This window comes from Ogataea angusta (genome assembly GCF_019207475.1).
Source record: "Ogataea angusta isolate 61-244 chromosome Unknown 61-244_NODE_9_length_489604_cov_89.567313, whole genome shotgun sequence".
In the NCBI taxonomy this organism is placed as follows: Eukaryota; Fungi; Ascomycota; class Pichiomycetes; order Pichiales; family Pichiaceae; genus Ogataea; species Ogataea angusta.
The window spans coordinates 365,214-387,306 of NW_025065223.1; the positions used below are offsets into that span (position 1 = coordinate 365,214).

At 51.1% G+C, this 22,093-nt stretch overlaps 14 protein-coding genes across 14 annotated transcripts; 7 read left to right on the forward strand and 7 right to left on the reverse strand.

Moving 5' to 3' along the window:
* Window positions 1-32: 32 nt before the first annotated feature.
* KL928_004388 (uncharacterized protein) lies at window positions 33-2,576 on the reverse strand (the record flags this gene model as incomplete). The annotated part of the gene is made up of 1 exon (XM_043205080.1): window positions 33-2,576. The coding sequence occupies one exon, from the start codon at window positions 2,574-2,576 to the stop codon at window positions 33-35; it is 2,544 nt and encodes an 847-aa protein (XP_043058455.1).
* Window positions 2,577-2,743: 167 nt separating this feature from the next.
* On the forward strand, window positions 2,744-3,010 carry KL928_004389 (uncharacterized protein; the record flags this gene model as incomplete). The annotated part of the gene is made up of 1 exon (XM_043205081.1): window positions 2,744-3,010. The coding sequence occupies one exon, from the start codon at window positions 2,744-2,746 to the stop codon at window positions 3,008-3,010; it is 267 nt and encodes an 88-aa protein (XP_043058456.1).
* Window positions 3,011-3,354: 344 nt separating this feature from the next.
* KL928_004390 (uncharacterized protein) lies at window positions 3,355-3,661 on the forward strand (the record flags this gene model as incomplete). Its single annotated transcript, XM_043205083.1, has 2 exons — window positions 3,355-3,398; window positions 3,490-3,661. 2 exons carry the CDS (start codon window positions 3,355-3,357, stop codon window positions 3,659-3,661), a joined length of 216 nt encoding a protein of 71 aa, XP_043058457.1.
* A 195-nt stretch (window positions 3,662-3,856) lies between these two features.
* Window positions 3,857-4,812, forward strand: KL928_004391 (uncharacterized protein; the record flags this gene model as incomplete). The annotated part of the gene is made up of 2 exons (XM_043205084.1): window positions 3,857-4,062; window positions 4,161-4,812. 2 exons carry the CDS (start codon window positions 3,857-3,859, stop codon window positions 4,810-4,812), a joined length of 858 nt encoding a protein of 285 aa, XP_043058458.1.
* A 512-nt stretch (window positions 4,813-5,324) lies between these two features.
* KL928_004392 (uncharacterized protein) lies at window positions 5,325-6,605 on the forward strand (the record flags this gene model as incomplete). Its single annotated transcript, XM_043205085.1, has 1 exon — window positions 5,325-6,605. One exon carries the CDS (start codon window positions 5,325-5,327, stop codon window positions 6,603-6,605), a length of 1,281 nt encoding a protein of 426 aa, XP_043058459.1.
* Window positions 6,606-6,731: 126 nt separating this feature from the next.
* On the forward strand, window positions 6,732-8,235 carry KL928_004393 (uncharacterized protein; the record flags this gene model as incomplete). Its single annotated transcript, XM_043205086.1, has 2 exons — window positions 6,732-6,910; window positions 7,281-8,235. 2 exons carry the CDS (start codon window positions 6,732-6,734, stop codon window positions 8,233-8,235), a joined length of 1,134 nt encoding a protein of 377 aa, XP_043058460.1.
* A 187-nt stretch (window positions 8,236-8,422) lies between these two features.
* Window positions 8,423-9,766, forward strand: KL928_004394 (uncharacterized protein; the record flags this gene model as incomplete). Its single annotated transcript, XM_043205087.1, has 1 exon — window positions 8,423-9,766. One exon carries the CDS (start codon window positions 8,423-8,425, stop codon window positions 9,764-9,766), a length of 1,344 nt encoding a protein of 447 aa, XP_043058461.1.
* A 16-nt stretch (window positions 9,767-9,782) lies between these two features.
* On the reverse strand, window positions 9,783-11,843 carry KL928_004395 (uncharacterized protein; the record flags this gene model as incomplete). The annotated part of the gene is made up of 1 exon (XM_043205088.1): window positions 9,783-11,843. One exon carries the CDS (start codon window positions 11,841-11,843, stop codon window positions 9,783-9,785), a length of 2,061 nt encoding a protein of 686 aa, XP_043058462.1.
* A 33-nt stretch (window positions 11,844-11,876) lies between these two features.
* Window positions 11,877-14,810, reverse strand: KL928_004396 (uncharacterized protein; the record flags this gene model as incomplete). Its single annotated transcript, XM_043205089.1, has 1 exon — window positions 11,877-14,810. One exon carries the CDS (start codon window positions 14,808-14,810, stop codon window positions 11,877-11,879), a length of 2,934 nt encoding a protein of 977 aa, XP_043058463.1.
* A 67-nt stretch (window positions 14,811-14,877) lies between these two features.
* KL928_004397 (uncharacterized protein) lies at window positions 14,878-15,981 on the forward strand (the record flags this gene model as incomplete). Its single annotated transcript, XM_043205090.1, has 1 exon — window positions 14,878-15,981. One exon carries the CDS (start codon window positions 14,878-14,880, stop codon window positions 15,979-15,981), a length of 1,104 nt encoding a protein of 367 aa, XP_043058464.1.
* Window positions 15,982-16,026: 45 nt separating this feature from the next.
* On the reverse strand, window positions 16,027-16,802 carry KL928_004398 (uncharacterized protein; the record flags this gene model as incomplete). The annotated part of the gene is made up of 2 exons (XM_043205091.1): window positions 16,027-16,045; window positions 16,114-16,802. The coding sequence occupies 2 exons, from the start codon at window positions 16,800-16,802 to the stop codon at window positions 16,027-16,029; spliced, it is 708 nt and encodes a 235-aa protein (XP_043058465.1).
* Window positions 16,803-17,005: 203 nt separating this feature from the next.
* Window positions 17,006-18,889, reverse strand: KL928_004399 (uncharacterized protein; the record flags this gene model as incomplete). Its single annotated transcript, XM_043205092.1, has 1 exon — window positions 17,006-18,889. The coding sequence occupies one exon, from the start codon at window positions 18,887-18,889 to the stop codon at window positions 17,006-17,008; it is 1,884 nt and encodes a 627-aa protein (XP_043058466.1).
* Window positions 18,890-19,011: 122 nt separating this feature from the next.
* On the reverse strand, window positions 19,012-20,244 carry KL928_004400 (uncharacterized protein; the record flags this gene model as incomplete). The annotated part of the gene is made up of 1 exon (XM_043205095.1): window positions 19,012-20,244. One exon carries the CDS (start codon window positions 20,242-20,244, stop codon window positions 19,012-19,014), a length of 1,233 nt encoding a protein of 410 aa, XP_043058467.1.
* Window positions 20,245-20,479: 235 nt separating this feature from the next.
* KL928_004401 (uncharacterized protein) lies at window positions 20,480-22,081 on the reverse strand (the record flags this gene model as incomplete). The annotated part of the gene is made up of 1 exon (XM_043205096.1): window positions 20,480-22,081. The coding sequence occupies one exon, from the start codon at window positions 22,079-22,081 to the stop codon at window positions 20,480-20,482; it is 1,602 nt and encodes a 533-aa protein (XP_043058468.1).
* Window positions 22,082-22,093: the final 12 nt, after the last annotated feature.

Genomic DNA, 22,093 nt, shown 5'->3' on the forward strand with positions numbered 1-22,093 from the left:
TAAATAATAAAACCTAAGAATTACATAATGTATCACTTCTTCCTGCCGAAGAAACCTCTCTTCTTCTTCTTTTTCTCGGGAACTTTTGATTCCGACGTAGTCGGAGGAATATATGCTGGTGTGTTTGGAGCAGGCGTCGCTTCTGGGACCGGACGTAGGTTGTTTGCCTGAGATGGAGCAGGCAGACTAGAATCAGAGCCGGAACCAGAGATAGAGGCGGAACCAGAGCCAGAACCGGTCTGGACAGCAGGCTTTGTAGGAACTGCAGTAGATGGGTATGCTGCTGTGCCTTGTGCGAGCTGCTGAGGAGCTGATGGCTGAGGCTGTTTTTGAGGAGGAGCAGTCTGTTGCTGCTGTGGTTTTGGTTGCTTGTATGCCCCATTGATGCCTAATCCATTAGATGTCTGGCTTCTCCTCGTCATCTGGTTCAAAGTGCCCGAGGAACTTTGTCTCATAGGGTATGGCTGCTGCATGTTGTTCATGCCGGAGCTTTGAGGAGGCCCGAGCATCATAGACTGTCTTGATGGCATACCTCTGGTGTCGTTTCCGAGTGCAACACCATTGAGTAAATTTGTGGACTTGCGGTTCTTTCTGGATGTAGGCTTGAATTGTCTGCTATGCTGTCTGGCCATTTGCCCGTAGTAATCCTGTCCCTCGTACGCAGATTGGTGGCCGTTCATTCCAGATATCATCGATAAATTGTCCTGTGTGTAAGACAATGGTACAGATTGTCTTCTGACGGGCGCAGGAGGTGCCTTTTGCGCAAGAATTTGCTGCTGGTTAGGCAATCCTTGAGGAGGGAGCCCATGAGGTAGTCCCTGTTGGGGGGCGTAAGATGGAGAAGACGACCCATTGTAGTACTCGGCACCTGTGGGTGGAGCAGAGTATTGTTGTTGCACTTGAGAAGCGGGAATTTGCTGAACGGGCTGGGCTGGATTTTGCTGCTGTGGATACTGCTGTGGATGGTGCTGTTGATACTGCTGCTGTGGCGGGAAATACTGTTGGTATTGCTGCGCAGGCTGAGCCTGTGGCTGCGGTTGAGCCTGGACTTGCTGAGCTTCCCGCTGTTGAGCAAAAATGTTCGGAATAGGTTTTGGCTGATAGTTGCCAGTTGGTGCTTGGGCGTTTTGCGTCTGGTCGGAAATCACATACGCACGGGCCATTTCGGAGAGTTCCTCAAGGTCAGTTTCCATGTTCTGGTCCGGAACAACGGCTCCGTTCACATATTGGCCGTTTGCTGCCACAACAGGTTGTGGATTAGTAGGGTATGATCTCTGGTTATTAGGCTGGTTGTACTCCTTGTTTTCAAAGTTGAATGCAGTGTTCTCTGACTGAGAGGCTGGGGGAGATGGATGGAGAGTAGGAGGCAGGATTGCGGGTTGGGCTAGTCTATTTTTCGATTCCGCAATCTCTTTCTCCTTCAAGGCGTTTTTCACTGAGAGCTCATCCTGTTGCAGTTTCAGGTGTCTGATATTTTCAGTGTTTTTGCGCAACCAGAATATCGATGTTGGATTCTCCAAGGTCGAAACATTGCTGTTGCATGCTTGGGTCATCATGGCGTACAAGAATTCCAAGTATGGGGTCTTGATATGGAAGTCATCCGCAATCAGAATAGGCTGTAACAGAAGAAGGTCGAGGTAGACCTCATTCTGGTTGTAGAAATCGTAAAACAGTTTTGGGGCTTCTGAATAATCGGGGCTTAGGTCAACGACCGGGTATAATTGGCTCAATCTCTGGAGCATGGAGGATTCGCTGTCATAGCTTTTGAACAGCTTGCATCCCATGGTTTTGATGACACTGATGATCTCCTTGATCAGCCCCGAGATCAACGGCTTTGCCAAAATTTGTTCTTGAAGCTGATCAGGAAAAGGTTTTTCAAATAATATGGACAACGGCTCAATAGTTATTTTAGGAAGTGCGAATTTCCATTGGTACGACAGGAACTCCACCGGGGTGCTGAGCTTGTAGACATCAATTCCGGCGCTCTCGAAAAGGTCCGATATCTCGTTGATAAGTTTGATGTCGGTTTTCGTGTATTCATTCTCGGTACCACTACGGCCGACGTACAGCAAGTCACTCTCCTTTTTGCTTTTGTAGACGTGGTAGTTATTGTTTCCCACGAGACGGATATCGTAGTCGGACATGATGGACAGCACTGGGACGTCGGCGTCGAGCTGCATTGACAGCTTGACAAATGGCTCCAAATTGACAAAGTTGGTGGACTCGACAATAATTGCAGGAACCGAGCCGATGGAGAGCTGTGCCACAACCACTTTGGCCAGCTTGCCAAACACCAAGGCCAGATCCTGCAACGACGTGGCGGACACGAATATGTAGTCGATCTTGGTTCTGGATAAGTCTGTGCTGGATAAGTACAGATCGAGAGACTCGTATACCGTTGACAGCGAGTACCTGGAATTGCCAAATTGCAAGGAACTCCATTGGAACGTGCTATTGGATTTCGCGGACGGACTGACCACCGTGAGATCACAAGTTTTGGAGCTGAACAACCGCCAGTTATAAAAGGCAAGGTTGGGATGAGCCCCTATTGACAGCACGTTGTAACGGGAGGTCATGATAAACTCTGTTTGGTCAAGGAACGGCCGTTAGCAATGAAGAAGAGTCAGAATTACTGGAACAGGCCTTTGTTGAAGATCCAGCGAGTGCAAAATTTGGTCAGACGAAACTATGTTTGACTTTTAAGAAAATTCGGCGAAGGAGGGATCTAGTTTACAAACAGAATATGTTTGGCAGGGCAGGGGTGTGCACGGAGCAGGGTGGGACTATCGACCTTAAAATTTTTTCTACAGCTTCAAATTTCTTTACGTCTACTTTGCATTGGGCAGGACAAAGTGGCCTGCAACGATGCATAGTTCTGCCGGGAACCGGTCTGGACTCCACTGCTGGCTTGCCTCACCCGCTTTCTGGCTTTTGGGGTCAAGCATACGGACCGACAGAATTCAGTGGACGAAGAATAATCGAAAGCGTATCTCCGGTGGATGACTCCTGATTCCTTCGGTCATTGACTTTTGAACATTCCCTTTTGAGCTGTAAAGGCAGATTGGTGTTGAGATAAACATATCTGCGTCGTAGCACGAGAGGGTGGCTGATCAGAGGGAAGAAGCCTAGACAGATTTGAGGTAATCGGACTTCGAGTCGCTTCACATTAGTGGGTCTCTGCGCTGGTCCTAGCGTCCACAGACCGCCCCCAGCGGGCCGGTCTAATATATCACACTCATGCCTCCCTTCGTGAAATTAGTAATTGAGAAATTATTGCGCAAAAATATAAAAGGCCGAGAATTGCCATAATTATTTGGTTAATTTGCGCAATGTCTTCCAAACACTACAAGTTCGATGTCACGATGGCCTGCTCCGGCTGCTCCAATGCTGTCAACCGCGTGCTCACGCGGCTCCCAGGAGTGAGGAATGTCGACATTTCGCTCGAGAAACAGACGGTCGACGTCATCAGCGACCTGGACTACGATACAGTGCTCCAGGCCATCTCGAAGACGGGAAAAAAGGTCAACAGCGGCACAATTGTGAGCGCATAGGGGAGCTGATTGGATGCCCGCCAGTGTCCTTCTGCACACCACGAATGGGTCGCGCTGCCCGTTGTGGCTATGGCGCCTTTGACTCGAGTCACCGGACGGCGGTCACATGACACGGCATGTTGGCTTCACCAGTGTTGTTACGATATGACTTGAATGATAAGTTCTCGAATGCTCAATGTGAACCTCAGGTAAAAGGTCGTTATGTAGGACCAGCAGAGTAAACAGTAATTGCCCCGCCTGGCTCGAGGGTGAAATAATTTCCGATACGGTAATGTCGAATCTCAAAAATCTTGACAATTCTCCAAATGGAAAACAAACGTTCTGCGTTGTCGCTGCCGGAACCCGCGCTCTCGCTCATCTCCGGGGGCATTGCGGGAGCGCTCTCGCGGACCGCTGTGTCGCCTGTGGAGCGTGTCAAGGTTCTGCAGCAGGTCCAAGGATCAACAAACTCTTACCAAGGTGTTTTCCGCTCGGTGCTCCAGATATGGCGAGAGGAAGGGTACAGGGGGCTGTACCGAGGAAACGGCATCAATTGCATTCGCGTGTTTCCGTACTCTGCTGTGCAGTATGCGTCGTACCAGCGTTTGAAGAGGTTTCTGGCCCGTCCAGACGGCAGCCTCAGCACAGAAAGCAGACTGGTGGCCGGGACCGTTGCCGGATTTTTGTCCGTTTTGGTGTCTTATCCGATGGATCTGGTGAAAACGCGGCTTTCTGTGCAGACGGCGCAGCTCAGGAACCTCAAGAGCCGGGCACCGATCGAGAGGCCGCCGGGGATGTGGCAGAGTCTCGTGAATATCTATCGCAACGAGGGAGGCATACCTGCGCTCTACCGGGGAATTATGCCGACCTCGTGGGGCGTGGCGCCCTACACGGCTCTCAACTTCACGATGTACGAGAGCATGAAGGAGCTGGTGCCCGAGAAACACCGCAAAAACCCAGCAGTCGCGCTCACCCTTGGGGCCATCAGCGGCGGCGTGGGGCAGACGATAATTTATCCGATGGACGTTTTGCGTCGGCGGTTTCAGGTGGCGACGCTGGCGGGCGGAGAAATGGGGTTCCAGTACAAGTCGACGCCGGACGCGCTGGTGCAAATCGTGCGCAAGGAAGGGTACAAGGGGCTGTACAAGGGACTGCCGGCGAACATCTGGAAGATATGTCCGTCGATGGCTGTGCAGTGGATGAGTTACGATCTGATAAGAAATTTGCTTCAGTAGTTGGGGAAAAAGAAATACAGGCCAACGGGCCAGCCAGCAGCGTGTGATAAGTGTGTATTCTTTTTTACCGAGAACAATCACAGGGGTGAGTGCACCGCCCTGCTATCGCGGTGCTAGAGAAGCTTTGTATACAATAGGCCGGTAGTGAGAACAGCCAAGTTGGCGCACGATAGGCCAATCAGACCGTACGGTTTCAAGATTTGTACAGTCATAGTTTCCTGATTGCCTTATCTCTTGTTCAGCACAACAATGCTCCGAGTGCCAGAATAATATGTGGTCCGCAAGCTGTGCATATTTCTTTTACCCCGACAATCTAAACAGAAAATCTGCAGACAGAAAATCTGCAGCTCCTGTGCAGTAGGTTTTGACTACGGTAATGCAACATCCCATGGCGGAGGCTTCTTATAAAAAGCCTCAAATCCAAATCTGATAGTGCTTTTAGAATCCTATACGACAGCTCACGTCCCGTCACGTATAACTACACACACCGCTCCAAAGTACCGGTGGACGAATCCGAGTTCACACATTGACCCACTTTCGCAAGTTTCGCCCACAACAAATGCTACAAGCAAATGTTCCGGCCCAGAAATCAGATTCCCATGTCAAGCTTCTGAAAAAGGAGATTGAACGGGAGTTCAGCGAGCAATGCAACACGTCTCTTCAGATATGGCGGATGTTCAACAACAAAAACACCCTCCTGCCCAACAACAAGCGCATTCTGAACCTGTCTTGGAGACTCAACAGTATCGAGAACGTTAAGCGGCGGAGGAATTCCGACACGACCAGCAAAATCACCAAGACGCCCATTGCCCGCAACACTCACAAGTATTCCGACTCGCAGTCGAGTAATAATCTATCGCTGGTAAAGCCGCATTTGCCCGAATCGCTGTTGAGTGCCGAGACCCCTGAAAACCCGGAATTCGACTACATCGAGCACATCCGCAGAATTTCAAAAGAGGAGTACGGAGTCAACCCGGACGTCCGCTCCGCCAACGAGCCGTTCCGTTCATCGATATCATCGACGGAGCACGAACCAGCATTCTCCATAACCGACCCAATTACAATAGATTCCAAAGAGCGCATGGACATTAACGACTACTTCTCACCGGAGACCAGCCATTCACTGTCTTCTAATACTAATTCAATATTTTCGACCGCTGCAGCCCAACCATTCCAGTTCTCACAGACGCACCACAACCAGCCCGGGGTGTCTCATCCGCAGACGTCCTCCCAAGGAAGGCAAAATGACGACTTCAACGTGGACCATTTCCTGAAATTCGACGACAACATGTCGGAGATGATGGACATGGCCAACTTCGCGCAGTCTGACAAGGAGAAGCCTCTGAGCTCAATCAAGGAGGAGAAGTCCTCGTCCGACTACAGTTTGGCCAACTACATCAACACTCTGGAAGTTTCACTGGATCGTCGCGACAGACCGGTCTACGACAAACTGTCGCCAACGTTGACGACGGCAAGCGCCCGGTCGGTGCCTACGGTGACGCCGGCCTCGGCAAAGGGCTCTCAGCAGCCGATATGCGAAAACTGTTTCACCTCAACGACTCCTTTGTGGCGCAAAACGTCGGACAACAGGCTCTTGTGCAACGCCTGCGGTCTGTTTTTCAAGCTGCACGGTGTTATTCGCCCTCTCAACAACACTGCGTCTGGACCGAAAGCCACCGAGCGCAACAAGCGCAAACGCGCCGCCGTGGAGCTTGGAGAACACAACTCCATGGTGAAAGTTGCTCCCCAGCCAATTAGAACAGACAGTTTCAAGTCGGACAATATGCAAATGGGCGAGACGTTTGCCGGGGATTGGGACTGGCTCAAGTTCAATGTCTAGATGGAGAGGTTGACGTTGAAGTTGCCGACACCGGACCGTGACTGTTTGCGCGCGGAACCAACGTTGGGAGACTTCCAAAACGAAAAGAGTGAGAGCCACAGAGAACTCCAGGACCACATATTACTAATGAGCTCGCCGCTGTTATCCTCGTTGGTGAGTTCCTGGATGACCCTGTTGGAGACTCTGTTGGACAGCTTCATTCGCGAAGTTGGCTTCTTGGTCCATCTGGACTTGCGGATCTTTGTTTTGTGGTTAGGCTTGGAGGTGTTGTGTCGCAGATTGAGAAAAGCTGAGGAGTCCGAGACGTAGCCTGTGGATAGCAAATTGATGATGGATCGCCAGATTCTTTTAGCGGTTCTGTACCTCGAATATCGAGGCGGGGGCATCGACCGCATCTGACGATAGCTAGATCAAATAGTTTAATGTTGTGCGCTTATTACAGAGCACAGCCTGGAGAAACGAATATCGAGAAAAAAAATATTTATAATGGATTGACGTGTTATAGAAATATAGAAAATGCGCTTATGGGGAATTCTCTCGCTACTTCTTCTGGCCATTGTTGTGGTGGCCAAGAGAGACTACTACGAGGTAAGTGCTAAAGACTGACTGGACTAATGCTCAGGTTCTCGGAGTTTCCAAAGACGCTGGAGACAAGGAAATCAAACAAGCGTATAGAGACCTCTCGAAGAAATACCATCCAGACAAAAATCCAGGCGACGAGTCGGCGCAGACCAAGTTCATGGAGATTGGCGAGGCGTACGAGGTGCTCATGGACAAGGAGAAACGTGCTGCGTACGACAATTTTGGCCACGAGGGTCTCCAGGGCGGCGGCCATCAGCAGCAGCACCACGATCCGTTCGACATGTTTGCGAACTTCTTCGGTGGCCAGCAGCAGCGCCGTGGCAGACCGCGAGGCGCAGACAGCTCGACAGAGCTGCAGTTCACACTGAAGGAGTTCTATAACGGGCTCAACACGGATTTTTCATTGCAGATGCAAAACATTTGCGACAAGTGTTCGGGGTCGGGATCCCAGGACGGTAAGACCCACACGTGCTCGCAATGTAATGGTCGCGGCCGCGTGGTGGTCAAGAGACAGCTGGGACCCGGAATGTTCCAGCGCTTTGAGAGTCCATGTCCGCAGTGCCAGGGATCAGGAAATCAAATTACCCACCACTGCAAAAAATGCCACGGCCAAGGAGTTGTCCGCGGGGACCGCAAATATAACTTCCATCTGCAGCCGGGAACGCCTCGCAACCACGTTGAGGTGTACCAGGGCGAGTCTGACAAGTCGCCCGAGTGGGACGCGGGCGATTTACGGGTCAAGATTGTCGAAAGCAAGACGGGCAATTTGGGCTATCGACGCGTCGGAAATAATCTCTACAGGACGGAAATTCTGACGTTGAAAGAGGCATTAAAGGGCGGATGGGAGCGCACAATTCCGTTTCTTGATAACTACGATAATACGGTGCTGCTCAAGCGTGCGCCGGGCGAGATGGTGCGGAACGGCGAGGTGGAGAGGATCCGCGGTCGCGGAATGCCCGTGGCGGGCGGCGTGGACGAGTACGGCGACCTGTTCATCGAGTACACGGTTCTGTTTCCAGCAAAAGCAAACATCAAGGATGAGTTATAGAGATAGAGGGTGAAAGACCTTGCCGGAATTAGTATTGCGAGTCGTTGTATCGTAAACAAATTTCCGTGCTATCAGCTGAAATAATTTCCGAAAAAAGAACTGCATTTTTTCTTATCTTTGGTTCCTGATACGGGTGCAAATTCCGCACGTCTATAAAACAGCCCCCGCTTGCTCTCTGCTGTCGTCAATGTCTGCCGCAGTTGCCAAACCAGCCCCACCTCCACAAGACACCACTGACGAGAAGCTTCTTCCAGGAGAGCACACTCTGCCTGCCTCCTGGTGGACCTCGCAGAAAGTTTTCGACTACGAAAAAAAGGCTATTTTTGCCAGGTCCTGGCTTTTTGTCACGCACCAGCAGCGTTTCAAAAAAGCCGGTGACTACTTTTCCTACAGCTTTATGGGCTGGAACTTCTTCCTGATCAAGACCAAGGCCGGCGAGATCAAGGCTTTCCACAACGTCTGCAGACACAGAGCGTATCCCGTGGTCAGAAAGCAGCAGGGATCGTCGATTGTTCTTGGTTGCAAGTACCACGGCTGGTCTTACAACACCGACGGCCTGCTGACCAAGGCACCGCACTTTAACGAGGTTGAGGGCTTTGACCCGAAGGCCAACTCGCTGTTTGAGATCAGAAGCCACACCACGAAGGAGGGCCTGGTTTTCATCAACTTTGACAACACTGACGAGTACACTCCATTCGAGGAGTTTTTCGCGGGACTCGACCAGGAGATGGCCGAGTACGACTTTGACGACTACGAGTATCACATGTCCTACGAGCTGGACGGCGAGTTCAACTGGAAGACCCTGATGGACGGCTACCAGGAGTGCTACCACTGTCCGACGGCCCACCCCGGCCTCAACTCTGCCTTCAAAATGGAAACCTACAAAGTTGTTCCTAAGGGCAACTACTGCCGCCACTATGCGAAGATTGTTGAGGACGAGATCGAGGAGGTCGAGGAGGAGGACCCGGACACCGAGTCGTCGTGGTTTGGCTTTGGAAAAAAGAAGCACGAAAAAAAGAAGACCGTCAAGACCAGACAGAACCCGGGCGGAAACTTCAACGGTCTGTGGTGCTATCTGTTCCCTACGAACGGCGTGAACTGCTACTCGCCAGCGTTCTACTCCATCAGAGTGCTGCCTATTGCTCCGTCGAGAACTATTTTGCAGTACGACATCTACACCAAGAAGGGCCTTGCAGAGGATAAGAAAAAGGAGTTTGTCGATTTTCTGCAGCAGGTCGAGATCGAGGACTTCAACCTGTGCGTCCAGACCCAGAAAAACCTTAACCAGGGTATTTATTCTACGGGCTACCTCCACCCTCTCAAGGAGCGCGGCGTCTTGCATTACCAGGGCCTGGTGAAGGACATGGTCAAAAAACACTTTGAGCTCGAGCAGAAGGAGGGAAGAGAAATCAACCCGGCCAGAATCGGCGGCAAGCAGAACTCCAGCGAGGCTCAGGAGCTCGAGGAGTTGTGCTCCAAAATCGAGTGCCAGGGCTCAAACCCAGAGTCGCTCGGCGAGCTCGACTGGTGAGCATATATATTTATATTCAATTACTTCTCATTTCTAAAATCTCGTCAATTACGCTCTGGCGCAGCGAGGAGTCCACAAACAGGCTCCTGACCAGTCCGATCAACTCGCTTGTGGCCAGCTCAAAGAATTTCGCGTCGTAGAAGCTGTCCAGGATCTCGCGCAGACCAGAGTCCAACACCAGCTTCACCTGCTCCAGTTTTTGGTAGCTCTGTATTTTCCGAAGCTCGGGCAGCTCGGACGGCACCAAGAGACGCAGAAAGCCAGCCAGGGTGTCGGACAGGATTTGGGACTCCTCGGAATCGATGCTGGAGCGCGAAACAAGCATCTGGCTTAGATATCCGCTGACCTGGGTCACCATCGAGCTAGCCACCTCGTGCACCAGAACGTTGTTCACGCCTGTTCCGTTCACGTATGCTTTATTGATTTCACCAAACACCTCGTCTAGCTCTCGGAGCAGTGCCTTGGAGTGGCGCGCACGCACACTGTTCTCGTAGCCGTTGTCGTGGAACAAAACGTCCTCGTGCGGCCGGATGGTTTTGAATATGGTCTCTAAATATTGCTGGACATGTCGTATGCGGAACCTCTGTTTTAGGGCGTGGCAGGACTCCAGGTTCACAGAGTACTTGACAGCCAGATCGTCGACGATTTTGGAGTAGTCAGTGTAGAACGAAACCCAACCACTATACGACTCGCTTACCACCATGAAATAGCACACCACAAGCTTTTTGATATTGATTTTGAACAGGTGTTCTGCATTTTCCACAGACTGAGCCTTGGACTTTAGCTGCTCGTAGTTGTTGTAGTAATCTGCCACCAGATTTTTCATCCAACTGCAAACACTGGAGTATTTTACTGTGGCGGAAACATTCGACGACTTGCTGTTTGTCGATAATGACTTGACGCCCAGATCGTTCTTATCATCCTTCCAGTCTTCATTCCATGCGTCCCAGCCGTCATCCTCTGCAACCTTAGTTGGGCTCTCCGGTGTGTCTGGATTGTCGTCCCAATCCTTGTCCCATTCGTCGTTCCAGTCATCTTCGTCTGCCGGTGCGGCTTCTTTTTCGCACAGCTCTTCTTTTTCAAGCTTTTCGAACTCTCCACTGATGGCCATTTCCTTTATTTCGTCAATCTTCTTGTCCACCAGCGTTTCCACCCAGTAACTGACCAGGTCGTCAATCCAGAACTCCAGGTCACATGTGCCGTCTCGCGACCACCCGTCTTGAGCCAAAAGCTCGGATATCACCTGCAACTGGCCAATGGTCTTGCTGTCGCCAGCCCCGTATTTGCTCAAGATCAACGAATATATGTTCGCGGAGTCAAAAATGCGCTCCTTAAGTGCTGCCATGAGAAGCCGTGACACATTCACTTTGACGGCCCCAAGGTGATACTTTTCGCCGTTTCTGTTGTGGTCCATAAACAGGTTGAAGAAATTGATAGTGTTCTCGATGCTCTGGAGAAAACCAGAAAACGTCGTCTGGCTGCCGAATTCAAGAACGATCTGCTCTCCATCGTACGAAAGCTTGTTGGCCCGTCCCAGATTCGCAGACAGCTCACGGCCAAAAAGCCTATTGAAGCCAAAATGGTGCAAGAACTCGTCCTCCACTAGGGCACAAAATTCGTAGCTCCAGCTAAGATACTCTAGGAAGGTCACGTCATTGTGCTTGTTGTTGTAACGGAGAGAGCCATCTTGGAAATCGAGATATTTCGAAAGAAGCGAAACCATTTCCTGCTTTATTCTTACCCCAAACTCCTGTGTTTGCTTGTTGATCTCCGTCACTATTATCGCTTCGCCAGCGATCATCTCCTTCAGCTCTTTGACCTTGCCCAGTAATTTCTTGTAGTTGCTCACGGCACTGTCAAATACCACCTCATCGCTCAAGGACTCTGAAAGCTCGGTAATCAAGCCCCTAATCACCCACAAGAGATTGCAGCACTCGAGTTGTTGGAGATAGTCTGACGCCTTGAACTGAACCGCGCCCATGTCTACGGGCCCCTCCGCTCGCTCAAGTTCCCTCGAAAGCCTATCTCTGTCGTAGCCTCGAATGTACGAGTGCAATGCGGCGCTGATGGACTCCATTAAAATGTTGAGCCTAAAAAATAATACAAAATATTATACACAGAGATATTTATCCATCAATTCTTCGGCCAGCTTGAAATTTCCGTTGTAGCAATAAATCAGGTAGCTGTTATAGGCGGCCTCGTATTTCAAATTATACGCATCATCGGGCTCATCAAGCAATAGTACCTGTTCGTAGAACTGAAGAGCAAGAGTGTTAAGCCCAAGAAGGTTGAACGTGCGGCCGAGATTGTAATTAATTTCCATCTCGTAGCCGCCTCCAGCCCTGCGCAATTGTGCGTACTCCAGCATAAAACTCAGACCCTGGATAATCTGGAAGTTCTTGTTGATCGTCTGTCGCTGCATTGAGCGGTGGAGGTTGGCAAGTCCCATCAAAAATACCAGCGACGGGTCGTTGTAGTAGTCTCTGTATATTTTCAGACTGTACGTCAACGCAGCCGTGTACGATTTGTTCATGTATAGGAACGTGGAATAGATGTAGTTCAGCAGCGGGTGAAATTTGTCCGTGTCAACGTTGGTGTTGGTGATGGCTGCCATTCCAGAGATGTCGCGTTTCTCTTTGAGCGAGTCATGTGTCTTGATCTGACGCAGAATATATTTCTGATTTGGGGCATCCACGTACGGATGGTAAAACAGCTCTGTGGGCTTGCAGGCGGCCAAGAAGGTCTTCAGCGCAGGCACAGAAAACTGGTAGTCGTTCATCAGCATACGCAGATGGTTCATTATGACGGAAACCTCGTTGGTGATGAAACCAACAGAAAGACCAAGCAGCGTAATGGTGAGCTCTTTTTTCTTGAAAACGTTGATGTGGCGCGCAATTTCGTGGATTGAGAGCGCGTCCTCCACGTTTCTCTCGTACTCGGAAATCATCAACGAGTACCTCATGAATAAGTCAAACCATTTTTCAAACGAAATGCCCTTGAATTCATCCTGCGGAATAGGAATTCTTCCCGAGTCCATCTCCTTGGACAGGATCATCTCGTCCTGCAGGTACGGAAGTCGCGACAGTTTCTGGTCAATGCTCAATTTTTCAGTCCGACGACGCAGACCCGTGTTGAATTTCTTCGCCTTATCAGAGGAGAAAAAGCAGCGGTATGTAGAGAAAACCTCGATAAGCTCAGAGACGAGATCGATCCACATCGACGCAATTGCGTGTCTGTCGTGGCCCAGAGACTCCGCATCGTCCTCCAGTCGTTCGAGTAGCCTGTTCGCGCGCATGTACTGCTCATTAATTCGAGTCGTAGATTTGAGCTCTTTTTTATGCAGAAGCTCAGGGTCCAAAGGAATAACCTTCTTCTTTTTCGACCTCCGTGAGGACGGGTACTCGGCAATCAATGCAAGCTGCTCGGAATCTCTTGCACTCTGCTCATCGCTCATCTCTTCGTCCTGTTCGTCCTGTTCGTCCTCAGAGTCCTTCAAAAGGTTGTTGCGCGCACTGGCCCGTTCTTTGCTGCGCTGCTCTCTGGCCTCCTTGTACAGCTTGCTCATACTCTGTATGTCGTCAAGATAGAAGTACACCTCTGCCAAGGCCACCTTTATCTCGACATTATCTGGATCGTGTTCCAAGAGACGGGTGTAGGCTTCCTTCGCGTTTTCAAAGTCTTCTGTCTCTCGAAGACATTTCGCAATACTCAGCACCAGCTCAGCAGGGTTATTCTCATACACCCCCGAAACTGGATAGAAATATCGCAATGCCTCGTGGTACAAGCCAAAAGTCTCCAGCTCTGAGCCAATGCGCAGGAACAGATCCGCAGTCTCTTGAATATTCTCTCTCAGAACATACTCAAAATGTCTCAGGGCCTCGTCGGTGTTTTTTGAGTTCAGTCGGAATAATCCTAGCTGAACTCGAATATCAATAGGAAGAGAATACTCTCTAGCTTTTTCTTCTGCTTTTAGAGCCTGGAACTTCTGGTTATCGAACCGGCGATCATCAAATTCCACGTCCACAGCTGGCACATCGTCCCAGAACGTTTGCGACTCTCGGTGCTGGATCCATCTCGAGGTTTGCTTGAGTGTTTTGATCGCCACGTTCCAGGCCGCCTTCTTACCATACAGCTCCAGCAGAATGTTCAGCTCAGACCAGTCAAACGCAATGGTTTTCAGCTCGGTTTTTTCTCCGCGCCGGAATTTCATGTTCTCCTCAAGAATCTTAGTGTACATGCTGATTGCGTCGTTAACACGGTTTTCCTCAACATATATTTTGGCCAGCTCGCGGTATATCTTGGGCTCCTGGGGCATGATAGCTCGCAGCCTGTGCAAACTATCGCTCGCTCGCTTGAACTGGCCACGCTCGCGGTACAGACAAGCTCTCGCAAAAATTGAGTCATAGTCCTTGCCGTTGCTGGCAGATATAGCTTTTGAGTAGCAGTAAACGGCCTGTCGCGTATGTTCCAGCTCCACAGACAATTCTGCCAAAGTGCGCCAAAACTCAAAGTCCCATGAGTGAAGATGAGCGGCCAACAGCCAGAAATTGGAGCATTTGTTGTAATTTCCCTGCAGTCTGTATATCTCTCCTAATGTCTTGTACGCACTGAAATTGTTTTTGTCGAGCTTCACCACCTCCAAATACAAATTCTGTGCGGTCTGGAGATCGTTGCGAACAAACGCTTCGTTGGCTTCCGAAAGAAGCTGTTTCACCTCTGGCGAGAGCTCTTCTCTGCGCATCCTCCGTCTCATGGCAGCCAGTCCGCGAGTTTTCTTGCCCTTTGCCGGCTTGGGCTTGAAATTTCTGGCTTCCCGTAGAGCATTGCGGAATTCAAAGTCCTCGTCGATGTCCTCCTCGGCAAGGTCCTCGTCGCTGAACCCGAAATCATCTTGCTCTACCTCGAAATCATCGTCGTTGGGATCGTCGTCTTCAGGAATAATTCCATCGTCAGAAAATACAATGGCCTCGTCCTCCTCGCTCTCATCGTCTATCAAGTCGCGCAACGCGTCTGTGTCATCGAGCAGAAAATCCTCGTCCTCCATTTACCAGGAATAAATAGAGTAAATAAAACACAAAAAATATTTATTAAATATATTTATCAGTCTTCCAATGGTAAGTACATTAAGTGCTACTCTAACGCAGTTTTCTGGGTTTGGATTTGGCTTTGGCGAGCCAACACTGCCAATGCTGCAGGGTTTCGATGATTACTTCCGCTGCTATCCGATCGCAATGATGCCTGATGTGAGCAGAAAAGACGATGCCAACTACGGGGGCAAAATCTTCCTGCCCCAATCGGCGCTTCACAAGCTGACAATGCTTCATATTAGATATCCTATGCTTTTCACCATTACGTCAGAGAACTCTGGAAAATCTACTCACAGCGGAGTGCTGGAATTCACAGCAGAAGAAGGCCGCTGTTATTTGCCACAATGGATGCTCGACACAATTGCTGCCGAGCCGGGATCCCTCGTCAACATCAAAACTGCAGACCTCCCGCAAGGAAGCTTTGTGATGCTTGAGCCCCAAAGTGTGGACTTTCTGGACATTAGTGACCCCAAGGCTGTTCTGGAAAATGCACTGAGGAAATTCACCACTCTGACCGTTGGAGACATAATCGAGCTGGACTACAATGACCAGATATACAAGATCAAAATATTGGAGGTCAAGCCGGAAAGCCAATCGCACGGAATCTGTGTTATCGAAACTGATCTGGAGACGGATTTTGCTCCGCCCGTTGGGTACGTGGAGCCTGATTACAAGGCGCTGAAAGAGGAGCAGGAGAAAAAGAATAAAACTAAAGCTCTGTCGCAGCCTTCTTTGAAAGGCACAGGCTCCATGGCGCAGCAAATCAAATACGGCGAGATTATTCGAGAAGCTAATAAAAGTACACAGAAGTTTCAAGGTGACGGTGTCAAATTGTCTGGCAAGAAGGTGGCAAAGGAAGCAGAACCCTCTATAAATACAGCGGATATCGACCTGAATGGCCCTGTCAAACCACTACACTTGCCAGACGGGTACCTCTTTTTCGGGTTCCCGGTGAAGGTGTATAAGGACGGATTTGAGGAGAAAGACGAAACTCCAAACAAACCTCATTTCGCAGGCCAGGGACAGTCTCTGCGGAGTGCGAAAAAGCGAAAAGACAAGAATAAGAATTTCCCTGCGGTGAAAGACAAGGCACGGTCTCCGGAGACTATCGTGATTGACAGCGATTAGTGAACAAGCTTGCTCAGCTTGTATATGCTGAGACCTGCATATTCGTCAAAATTCAGTTTTCCGTCTCCGGCGTCATCGAACTCCATCAGTTTGGCCGAACGCAGCAGACTCGCCATCCGTTTGAGACCAGACTCGTCCCAGAGGTCAGAGACTTGCGAATAATCGTGCGTGGCAGCCAGCACTGCCGAAAGCCATGTTTTATACGTGACAACTGCATCCGTGCTTGAGTTCATTTGCACAGAGACGACTTCTCCAAACACCTCCATCAGCTGCTGGACCACCTCGGCGCTCACGAGGTCTGTTATTTGGGGTTTACTCTTCCACCGCACACGGACTTTGCACGGGAACCGTGACTTGTCTGTTTCGACGATCGTGGCGCTGCTGGCTGTTTCTCTTAATTTAGCTCGGCGCAGCTGCTCTGTCTCGAGCCTCAGCTGCTCGATTTTCACCTGTCGATATTGAGCAGTGGATTGATCTTGCCTGTATCTAGACTCTTCAAATAATAGCTGCTCTTTTAGTGACTTTTGATGTGCAGATTGCTGTGCCCTTGCTTTTTGTCGCTCCAATTCTGTTTCCAGGTGCTCGTCGTACCGCTTGCGCCACTCTGGCTCGTCAAGTACTCGGTAACTGACCAAGATCTCTCTAAACTGCTCCTCTGCGTCTGAGGACTGGTTTTTGTCGGGGTGCAACACCAGCGCTTTTTTCCGGTACGCGCGCCGCAGACCATGTGACTGTACACTGGTGTCGACATCCAGAAGCTGATATGCGGATTTGGATCGGCTCAGGAGCCAGCTGAAATCCTCCTGCGTAACCTGCGCCATTACCCGGAGTGATTATTTTTTCTTCTAAAAAAAAATAATGCTCGAGAAAATTAGTTAGCACTTTTTTTTTCATATGTAAGTACAACTGTTATGATGATACCTTTTCTCAGCTCACTCTGAAGCGCATGAAGAGACCATCTGTTCCAACATTCATCACTTATCTGAGCAGTGGTACTAACTATTAGTGACTATAAACAGAATTACTATATTTTATAAAACTCGGCGGCCTTGTCGACGCTGAACTCGATCAAGTGGACGATCTGCTGATGCGACGAGTCCAGCTTCGACAGGTGGTTCTTGATAGTGCCGACCCGCTTCTCAACGTCGTCCCTGTTGAACTTCTTGACCGACAGGATCAGATTTATGTACGCTAGCAACGTGTCGCAAATGACAGGGTCGACGGTTTCTTCAGCAAACGTTTCCTGTATTGCCGTGTCGAGCAGTTGCAGAATCTTGTCTGCGCGCTCTTCGGTGAATGTGATGTATTTCAGCTCGCGAGGCGGCAACGAAGGAGCAGACAGCTGTAGATTCTCCATCTGCTTCTCCATCGGAGCCGGTTTGGTGCGCAAGATCAGGTCCTTGAGAATACCTATCATCGACGTTCTCACAGACTCCGCAGAACAGTTCTCCAGTGTGTCGATCACAAACTCGTAGGCGTCTTGCTCTTTTAGGTTAATCAGCACTTTCATCGTTAACGAGTAGAACAGTTTGCGGACGCTGAAGTCTGGGAACTCCAGACACAGAGAAGACAGACTCTGGAGATAGCCAAGGATAAGAACTTTGTCCTCCTTGGTGTACTCGAACCCTTCTGTCTCGAGCACCTTCATGCTCAAGATCACCAGACTCACAATAGCTCCTCCGTGGACGTTGGTGGTGCTCATCAGGCACGGGATCAGTGTGCACAGTTGTAGCTTGACCAGTTGCAAGAACGATGGCAATGGTGTCCTGTAGTTTATTCTCTCCACAAACCGACTGACCGTGTAGAGCACGATAGAAGCGACGGCAGAGAATGGAATCGTTTCCGGGTCTTTCTGTCTGAACTCTGTGGAATTGTAGTTATCAATCACGAGCTTGAAAACATCCTCGTTCTCGCTAATTGAGGCATTTTCAAACACCTTCTCTGCCTTGTCGATTTCCTCGCCAAACGACTTGTCCAGCTCCACGTCCATAGACATCGACAGATTAACAAAGCGTCCCAGAAACTCAAGTGAATAAACATGGTCGGTGTCTGCCATTTGTCTCACATTCGGATAAACTGCCGAGAGCAGTTCCGGAGCCAGTATGGCAGAGGCAGTTTCGGCTGCCACGGACAGAAGCAGCAGCAGCAGTTTCCGTTGGAGGTAGTTTTCCTGATCGACCAGCTTTGTCAGGTCCTGTATCGAGTCTCTATTCGTGTCTGGGATGTCTGGCGGGACGTAGTCTCTAATAAACGTGTAGACGCGACGCGCAACGGCGAGATCGTTCATTGGCTGGTCTGGATTTTTCATGAAGTTCACCAAGGCGGAAACAACCATTCCCAGGAACTTGGACGGATATATTGTCTGGTTGCGGCGTAGACTGGTACTGACCAACTCCAGCATCATGTGGAACTTGATCGCACGCGTTCCTTCCTGCAGTCTCAGACCGAGGGGCGGATTGGCAGCCTGGCCTGGATCGGCCTCGGCGGCATCGAGGTCAATCTTGAGGTCTCGTATGATTTCGCACCCAGCCAATAGCAGCTCTTTCGGATTGCCATACTGTGCCAATGCGTCGAAAATCTTCATAATGCTCATGAGCGACTTGATTTCGACCAGCGGACGCGGCTCATGGTCCACGTCGCAGTATTTGAGAAGAAGCGCGGGCAGGTCCCAGCCAATTTCATACAGAATCTCGCGGTGGCCGGTCAGAATGCCAAGCAGCTTCTCTAGTATCTGCTCGCGCTCCTCTTCTTTGTATAGATTGGGCTCCCCTATGTAGACGTCTAAAATTGTCAAAAACGAGATGTAATCTTTGGACTGCAGACAGTCCCTGGCGCCCTCTTCTATAATCAGCAGCGCTTTCGCCAAATCGGCCGGCTCGCGCGGCTCATAAACACTAGTGTCGGACATTTCACAATCGTAAAGCACAAAAAGTCAATAGTGCCAAAATATAAAGTGCGGAAAAACCATCAATTCGTAGTTTACGTAATCCTGTAAGTGAGAAAACAGAAAAAGGGCCACCCGTGCACCGTCTACGAAGCGTACTTCTCCCAGCCGTCTGGCTTCTTGAGCCCCATGAGATTGTAGAACTTGGACGTGCAGCTGTACGGCCTGAATGTGAAGTCGTCGTTCGGAGCACACATGCACTTCTTCTCTTTGCGGATCGTCTCGTCGATCGGACAGTTGTGGAACGGAACGTGGTAGTAGCCGATATCGTTGAAGAAATGCACCTGGTCCTTTGGCATGAACAGAGCCACGGCGATTGAGTGCACCGGCGCGTCTCCCCATCTTTCGTAGAAAAATCCGCCAGCCTTGTCGAGATACTCAAAATATTTCAGGTACGCGTCGCTTCTCCAGAAGTCCAGAGCACCGACCTCAAAGTTGGACCAGAAGTGGCAGCCGTTGTAGCTGCTTCCGCCGTCCTCGGAGATCCAGTCCATCAGGTTGTCCTGGGCAAGGTACTGCGGGTTCTCCTTGATGAACTCCTTGGTGGTCTTCCACAGCGTAGGGATGGTCTCCTTGTATTCTGGCAGCGAGATGGTCCAGCCGTACGATTTCTTGTTTTCTCTCATGAACTTGAACACGTCGTAGTCGACGTCGCAGTAGATCTTGATACCCGGCTCGACTCTCCAGTAGTAGTCGTACTCTTCGAGCAGAGGGTGTCTGAAGAAAAAGCCAGACTCGTACCGACACATATGTCTGTACGAGATGGAGTCGCCGTAAATAATTTTCTTTTCACGCATTTCCTCACGCACCTGTGCGGCCTTGTCGGTGTCGATCCAAGGAGGGAAGCTCCATTGGTCCTTGGAGATCTGTCCGTACTTGGTCTTTCCGGAGCAGAACGAAGAAGTGACCTTTTTGAACTCCTCGCTGAACTCGCCGTCGTTCAGGAAAACCCAGTCGTAGTGGAATTTCGAATTAAATCTGTCCTCGATTTCTCTGATCGAGCCCACCAGCTCCCAGAGATCTTGGTTTCTGGCCAGAGAAACAAACGTGGCTCTTTCCTTGCCACCAAGAGCGGGAGCAGCAGCGTCGGAGGTCTCCATGGGCTTGGAAACGGCGCTGTCGACAGCCTTTCCGGCCGTTGGCTGGGCCGGCTCGGCCACGCTAAGCAAGGCGTCGTTAGCGGTCGAACCGGTCGCTGGAGCAACGCTGGGCGAGATCGTGTACGACGAGGACGATCCCTTGGTCAGGATGTATCCGCAGAACACCAGCACGAGGGCGAAGATTCCAAACCTAATCAGTCTAGCGTTTGCGCGTGCCATTTTGTTAACAGATTGTAGTTGAGAGTTTTTTTTGACACCTAAGGAGGGTAAGCGTGCGCTGTAACGCGAAAAAAAAAAAAATTGTGCAGAAAAGCACGCGAAATAAGCCTTGCTGGCAGCACTGTTTTAGGCGCTGTTGAAGACCCTACTTGGGCGCAGCAGACACCGTGTACTCACTCTATTCAGGCAAAAACCGGTATGCCAGTATATACAATACGTCGAGCCAGAGGCCGGCTTAGTTGGCCGCAGGCGTCTTGGCCGCGCGCAGCCGCTCCTCTCGCTCCTTCTGCTTGCGCTGTCTCCTCTCCTCGGCCCGCTGGCGTCTCTCCTCGGCCCGCTGCTTGGCGGCCTCTCTTCGGCGCTCCATCTCCTCCTTCTTGCGCTGCTGCTCCTGCTCCTGCCGCTCAGCCACAAGGTTTCTGTATTTTTCGTAGTCTGCCATGTGTGGCTGGTGCGCAACCTCCATATAGTGCAGGTTGCAGCTCGAGCCAGAGGTGATCGACCAGTCGAGCCCCGGGTCGCACGTGCACCGCGCCTGGCGTCTGAACGCGTCGTCCAGCGGACACGAGCCCGCCACCGTGTGTTTGTACGAAATGTCCGTGAACAGGTGGATCTCGCTCGCACGCATCATCTTGGCCACCGCTATCGTGTGCACGGGCGCGTCCCCCCACCGCTCGTAGAAGAAGCCGCCCGCGCGGTCCAGGTGCTGCACGTAGCCCTCGTACACGGGGCTGCGGTAGAAGTCGAGGTTGGCGATCTCGAAGTTCGACCAGAAGTGGCACAGGTTGTATGTGCGGCCGTTGTCGCCGGAGACGAAGGAGAGCAGGTTTTCCTCGTCGGACGGGATCTGCGCCGCCACCTCGGGCCGCAGAAAGTACTCCAGGCTCGTCTTCCACAGCGTCGGAATGGTCTTGGGGAACTCTGTGAGGGTCAGCGTGAACCCGTAGTTGATTTTATTTTCCACCATGTACGCGAACGGATCGGTCAGGATGTCGCATCCGTACTCGATCGACGGCTCCACGCGCCAGTAGTACTGGTAGTCGTCCAGAATCGGGTGTTTGTAGAAGAACAGCGAGTTGAAACGGCACATGTGGCGGTAACTCTCGCTCGAACCGTACGCCACGTTCGCATACTGTCGTGACTCTCTGATCTCCTTGGCCTTCTGCGGATCGATGTACTCGGGATACGACCAGTGCTCGTACGGGATGATGCCGTACCGCGCAGTCCCCGACACCATTGCCGAGGTCTGCTTGATGAACTCGTCGGTGAACGGCTTGTCGTTGAGGAAGACCCAGTCGTACTGGTAGTTTCTGTTGAACCGGCTCTCCAACTGCTGGATCGACTGCAGCATGTCGTAGAGCTCCTCGTTGCGCACGAGCGTCAGCATCGTGGCGTTCTGCTTGGCCGGGTTGCCGAACTTGTCCTTCACCACGCGCGCCTGCTCGTACGGCTTGTACTCGTTGGTCATGGACCCGCGGTACCCGGGCGGCAGCGGCGCCTTGTCGGGGTTGCGTTTCTGGGGATTGTCGAGATTCGTGCCCTCCAGCGGGTTCTTGGGGATCTCCTGGACGGGCTCGGACGGCGGCTCGGTGTGCTGTTCGCCCGTGACCTCGAGGTTTGTCACCAGCTGGGTCTCGTCGTCGTTCTCTTGCTGGCTCTGCTGCTCCTGCGTAGGCTCCTGGACGGGCTCCTGGACGGGCTCCTTAGCTGTCTGCGGCACCGGCGATCCCCGCGTCCCGTCCAGCGACACAAACGTGCCGTTATAAGCCTCCATGTGTTTGGTGAGCTCCTTGATGGACGTGTGGAACCGCTGGGTCTGGTCTGCCGTGCCGAACATGATCAGCAGCAC